This window comes from Polyodon spathula, unplaced genomic scaffold, assembly GCF_017654505.1.
Source record: "Polyodon spathula isolate WHYD16114869_AA unplaced genomic scaffold, ASM1765450v1 scaffolds_65, whole genome shotgun sequence".
Taxonomy (NCBI): domain Eukaryota; kingdom Metazoa; phylum Chordata; class Actinopteri; order Acipenseriformes; family Polyodontidae; genus Polyodon; species Polyodon spathula.
The window spans coordinates 40828-47175 of record NW_024471559.1 but is presented as its reverse complement, the minus strand read 5'-3'; the positions used below and the strand labels follow the sequence as shown (position 1 = coordinate 47175).

Below are 6348 nucleotides of genomic sequence, written 5' to 3'. Positions count from 1 at the left end.
TGGTTTATGAAATGCTTTAAAAAATGGATTGGTTGGTTGCGCAGACCACAATAAATCGCAGGTAAAAAGCAGTCTGGGCGATCCAGTGCTCTACATGTTTAACAACATTAGTACTTTGTAGCAGGGCAGGAGCCCTGCACATGAAGAGTGGGTTTTGTGTGTATGTATTGTAAATAAGTGTGTACATTGTTGTTATTAATTTAATGAAGTATCTGATGCTCCTGGGATAGCCTGCCTGTTGTGTGTGATTGATAGCGGTGGATAATCAGCAGGTATTGCTATGGGCTAAAGATTGTCCATGCTACCCGGACATGGAGACCTGGCTGCGTAATCCTGATCGCCATGAGAGTGACCCGGGATCAGAAGCGAAACCACCGACGGCCCTGCTAGTAGTCGGAGTCGGGGTTTGGTTGTAATTGAACAGAGAAGATTAGTTCAGGGATTGTAAATCCCACTAATGTACAGTGAGTGAGGTGTATAGAGCGGAACCTCCATGCCTTAGGAAGTAGCACAGGCCGTTGTTACGGCACCTTTATTTTGATAGTTTTTTGTACTGTGTTTTATTTTGCATTTTTGTACAACTTGCTGTATTAGTCCTCTGTGCGTTACCATCGCTAGGTAACACACATACAACCTTTATTTACTTTACTTTTTTTGTTTGTGGATAAATTGCCGACTGCCTGACGAGCTCGCCTCTTTCCTTGCTAAACTCGTCATTCAACCCATGTCTGATTACCGGACTGTCACTCAGCAGGTGATGTACACAACTGTTATCTTTGCTGTGTGTTGTGACACATCTGTAAATTAACTGTATAAATATGTTATACACCCATCTTGTGGCCCATTGCTGTATTTGGCTATTCCATAGGTTGCTGCGTATTATGGGTGTAGGGGTGGGCAGCTGCACTTCGGAGAGTCAATCACCTTCAGGGCACTCTTGCTGTTAAAGCCAAGCTAAAGTTTTCCTAAAGCAAGACCTGTGATACGATCAACCAATCAAAGACCTATATTTTCTCTACAGCAGTCCATTCATAAGTTAGCTGAGGCGGGACAAACAGTTCTGTTAACTGTAATTTCTGGCCGTTTTTATGCAACTGTCCAGTTTGCTGAATGTCGATGTTGCTAACTGTACAGAGACTGTTCATTTACTGAGAAATCATAGTAGGCTACAATTAACATTTTAGTGCCATTTAGGAAGGGAGATATTTAGGAATTAAATTATAAACAAAAATAATGTCGATACAAGAGCAGCCGAATTCATTATTATAATTAAAAAAAATGGCAGAATGAAAAAAATCCATTCCGGCGACACTCAAATCCTTACAAACTGAGCTGATTCATGATTTCCAAATGTGTGACTAGAATGAAAAACAAGTTAGAAAATGAATACCCACCACATTTCTATTTATTGTGTATTTAAAAATGCTTGATTGATGTTTATTTTGCAGTTGAATGAACTCGTTACATTTACAAATTAGAGAGAGTGGTTGTGCTACCTTGGTAGGGGTGTGTGGCTACCACAGTTTAGCTTTGGACAGTTATCCAAAGATTTTTTTTTTTTTTATTTCAAAAACATAAAGCTATGTCGGATCTGCTGGCATTTAAAGAAACCTATATAGTATTTCCTTGTGATACAACACTGTCCATATTCAATAAAACAGTGGCGTTATCAGTTCATTAATTTGAAAACTCGACGCCTAGCTAGGGAGACCAATTGTGTATTTGAATGGTCCTGTGTGTATGTGTGCATGATATATTGTGTGTTCTCGTCTGCTGTCATATCGGTACATGTAGCCTTTTTGTTTCGTTCAGGGGGTGAAGTAAAAGGCACTCACCTGCGGGATGACTCAACCTGTTCTCTGTCATCTGAGCTGCTTCCAATAGCTATTCCACCTGTCAATCTCTCTCTCTACTCTATTTAAGCTGTGCACTGCTTCCTGCTCTTGTCTTTCGTTTTACGTTTTCTTTTGGCTTTCCTTTCACCGGTCTTTCATTTTACATTTGCGTGTTTAGTTTCGCATACGCTGCAGGAAACTCTGCGTCGAATACTCCTCAAAATATTTTTTCATTTCTCCGATGGACTGTCTACTTTTAATACAGACCTCTACCCAGCACCCAGACCTGCTGCCCTGGCATTATGCGCAGCAGCCAGGAGACATACCCGAATTAATCCTTAAGCTTCATAACAATATTTCTATGACATGAACTCCCTCATTCACCCCATTTCCGTTTCTATCTTCACCTCTCCTTCATTACATCTCTTTCTTTTAGTGGCTCCATTGATCGCCCCAGCCCAGGCAGTTCCAGCCCCGCCCTCATCTATCCATTCCACAGTACAACCTAGTTACTGCATCTGCTTCAGGCTCCAATCAGCAGCCGTAATCTGATGTAATCACCTCTCACCGTTGATCCAAGGGCAAGTTATAGAAGATAGTAAAGTTCCACACATGCCCCGTGGTCAGACACAGTTACGCTCTGCACTGTCCAGCAGCAACAAATGCACCTATTTTCTGCACCTTCCTGTGGTCATAGACTCGACCCGCTCTCTCTCTGTCCAATGCATATGCAAAACCTTCCTTCTGCTTCCTCTGAAACCAGAATCTCCGAGTCTCTAATTCAAGTTGAGCTGGACAAAGAATTCATGGCCAGCCCCTTCCCGGCTCCGTTCCCAGTCTTCAGCATTAGCCCATCAGAATAGTGACCCACAAAATATCGGGAAGCGCCTAATCATTGATCTTTTCACCCCGGTGGGCAGTTCCTCCAGTCTCAACGCCCTAATTCTCCTCGATTAACTCTTGCTTTGTTACATTACAGCTTCCAACGCTATTAATCAGTCGAAGCAGCTGGCCACGGTGCTTGGCTCTCAAAAGCTGATATTTTAGATGCTTTTAAATCATGCCTTTCTCGGAATCACCTGGGTCAATGTCAGTCAGAAACCAGCCTCCCACACGACAAATCCTGGAATAATTTTGTCAGCTCATTATCAACTTCCAAGTATTTTCAATCTCTAAACGCAACTGGTTATCTCCCTTTGGACACTTCAATTTCGCAATTTGCATTATTCCAAGGCAGAACATTCATATCACACATTCTCACTCTCGCCTCAACTGTAAAATATTTATCTTTCAGAAGCAAGAAAGCCTCCGCCAGAGCTTTCAACGCTCCAGCTTTCCTCCATACTCGGATCATGGCAGCCATTTCCACAGTCAAGGCTAACGCTAATTCCCATCTAGTATGTCCGCTCATCCTCTCAAATACTACAACATTAATACATGGTGAGAGATGTGGTACGAGACTGGAAATCTGTCTTGATTATGAGTTAAGGAGTTCCACTATTAGGAGAATGACTGGAGTTGTGAAACCCAAATCTCTGAATGTGAGTTCACCTTTTCCATTCCAAGCAGACATGATAGTAGCAAACCGCTGATCGATCCTGTATTAACTAACACATAGGATGGTCAGCATCTCATCTCTCTAGATATCAGGATGTGGTATTTCTTGCTGCAACACTGGAACAATCAATGAATATAGTTCCTTCAGCTCATCTTCAATACAGATCACCAAGTCGTTTCAGCAAGAACATCAACCGCTGCTACAGTTTTTCTGCATCTGCCCCTCCGTCATGCTCCCCAAAAAAATAAAAATTCATGTTCCTAGGTCTCTGACAGACATGCAGAACAGAAATCTAGACTCCGGATCCTCACTGTTGTCTCTGATGGTGGAGGGTTGGGAAAGGCTACACACTGTTCTCGCTGGATTGCAAGAGCTACATCTGCTGAACGTGAAGCAGTCATACTTGGTGCAAGAAGCTTTGGCAGTGGACCAAGACACATCTTCACTGTCATCCCAGAGACAGGGAAGAATGCTGGATAGCTACTCTAAGGAGCAGTGCTTGGAAGTGACGTTAGCCGCATTAAAGGAGCAATTGGTCCTCAAGTTCCAGAGCCTGGTTCCCAACGCAAACTCTCTACACCCAGTTTTTCCCTTTCAAGGACCTGAAATTTGTCTGAACCCTACCCGCTCCGTTCTTCTCTCCACAGCACGACAGTTCATGTCGGAGGCTTCTACCCGGTCCGCCCACTCCACCGCCTAGTCAATATTCCCCCTATTCTGCATCCAGAACCAGATCTCTTATTCAGTCTTCACCCTGGACCATTTCCTCACATTCATTGCCTACCTGCAGGTCTCCTTGAACCTCCTCCCTTCATTTATCTCCGACATTCAACATCAGTTACATCTTCTGTCCATCCCTGCACCACAGCTCCTGTCCATCTTGATTATCTGCCTGACTCTCCATAGCTCTGAAGTGCTCTCCCATAGCGCCGCCTTCCAGGCTATCAATATCTTTGGACATCCGTCAACTTCTGATCTCCATGCTCAGGAATGGCTTCTTCAATCCTTTGGATGACCTCACCATGGAGGTACTGTGCCTATGTGCTTTCTTCAGCTTCATCTGCCATTCGGAGTTCTCCATTCCTTCTCCAACCAGCTTTCCTGCGCTCCGCTTGCAACACTCAGACCTATCCCAGCTTCTCCCGAGGTCCTCCTAGACTGAGCAACTCCATAGAAGTCAATTCGTCCAACTATCAAAGATTCACTCCTCTCTGTTTTAGCTTGGCTTTAATCAGATGTCTCGCTGCCAAGAGCCCTATTCTTCCCTCACATCCTGTCTTCTCGAACTACTCAAGGATTATTATCTCCAGACACTGGTTTTCTTCCCAGCTCTTCTCCCTCCCGTCAAGAGCTAGATTTCCTTCTCTTCTCAGTCATATTCTCCTCATTCCTTCCGGATCGGAGTTACCACCTCAACTGCACGAGCAGAGGGTAATCAACACATCATTTAATACATGGGATGTTGGTCTTCTGCCATAGAGTCCTACATCAGTACTTCACTGGACAATGCAGCTGCCCAACATCCTTGGTTAGAATGCCCGGAGTGGGGGTGCCCTCTCTGCCAGGTTTCCTCGCTCTAGGGGGGCGTTCCTCTCCACAGTGTGGATGGCCTCCAATCCATAACTTGTCCCTACTAACCTCTCTATGTCCTTTTTGTTTTTCAGCTTGCATTTATGCGTGCAGCATGCAGTTTCTTTCCTGTCCCACTGGTGCGGTTTTGTGGGGAGCCGGGGGTCCATCCTTTGGGGGGAGAGTGAGTCTTACTCCCCCGACCAGGACTGGATAAGCAGCCCCCGTTCCTCGTAGGTCAGAAGGTACCCCCAGCAACACCTGTTCTTTCGCAGCGTGTGCGCTTTAGCCTCAGCGAGGCACTAATCTATATGCCTTTTTCTTTTCCTAACCTTCTTCCCCTTTTCCTCCAAGTCCCGCGGGTATCCAGCGGGTGCCGGCCCTCACTTCGGGGCTCATGCCTGATGGAGGTCGATTCTATGAACAGGACTTGTCTTGACCTTTTTCCTTTCCAGGTTTGGGTACCTTTCTGTCCCTCTGTGGTAGCTTAGTTTCCCTACCATCAGGCAAGCTGTTTGGACGGGTCCAAAACCGAGGGGGGGGGGGATTTCTTTTATTAATGTCATCCCCTACTCTTCATAACCGCTCAAGCAGCTAGTGGACCTCCAAGCAGTAGGGGACCTGTCCTGTCTATTCGACTTTGTCACTAACACTCTGTCTCCCAAGTCACACAAGCACTCCATGCCCTTCTGCCTTTTGCAGGCTACCTGTGAAATACTGCGGCGACACCAATGATAGCAGCTTGTCGGGGTAATGCCATTACTAATGGTGACTGTCAGACAGTTTTGCGAGGCACAAACAGATTTGCGAATTGCTCAAAAAACTGCTATATTCCATTGTCTCGCAACTGCTTTGTGCTGTTTTGGAATATCTCTCATTTTGTGAAAAAGCACTATTTTTTTGGGAGGCCCAAATTTAGCGAGGGGATTGTGCAAAGATCGAAGACTTCTAAATATGACCCAAACAGCAATCAGTTTTTCAGAGATCTTCACAACATTGATAACATCAGCTTGTAGTTATCAAGTTGAGCTATATCAAATGGGATCTGGCTCTGTGCTTATATAGGGGTTTCCCTCCCTTGAATACATCAAGGCCAAGTAAATCTTGGCCTTGACATTTCTTATCTTTGAGTTAATGATATGGCACACAAAACCAATGACCCAGACAGGAAACGGCGTGGCATCCACAGATTGGAGGAGCGGATGTGCTCGTTGACCAAGGGGTCACGCGTGACAGTAAAAAAAATGGGACGTAGTTATGTGATCTGTTCCTTTGTAAATGGTTAGAACAAACCTAAAAGGAGACTGGTGAAAATGTGAGTGTTTTGTTTGTTTGTACTGTCCTGTCTAAAAACTGTTTGCTTATTGTTATTAGACGGCTAACACG

General features: G+C 44.8%; 1 protein-coding gene across 1 annotated transcript in view; it reads left to right on the top strand.

The window, feature by feature from the left end:
• Nucleotides 1-5401, top strand: part of LOC121307976 (pleckstrin homology domain-containing family G member 5-like) — a 16340-nt gene extending 10939 nt beyond the window's left edge. The window contains exons 8-10 of the mRNA XM_041240256.1: nucleotides 4334-4421; nucleotides 5058-5146; nucleotides 5317-5401. Of these exons, the coding sequence (XP_041096190.1) occupies nucleotides 4334-4421; nucleotides 5058-5146; nucleotides 5317-5401 (262 nt within the window). The remainder of the gene's footprint in view (nucleotides 1-4333; nucleotides 4422-5057; nucleotides 5147-5316) is intronic.
• Nucleotides 5402-6348: the final 947 nt, after the last annotated feature.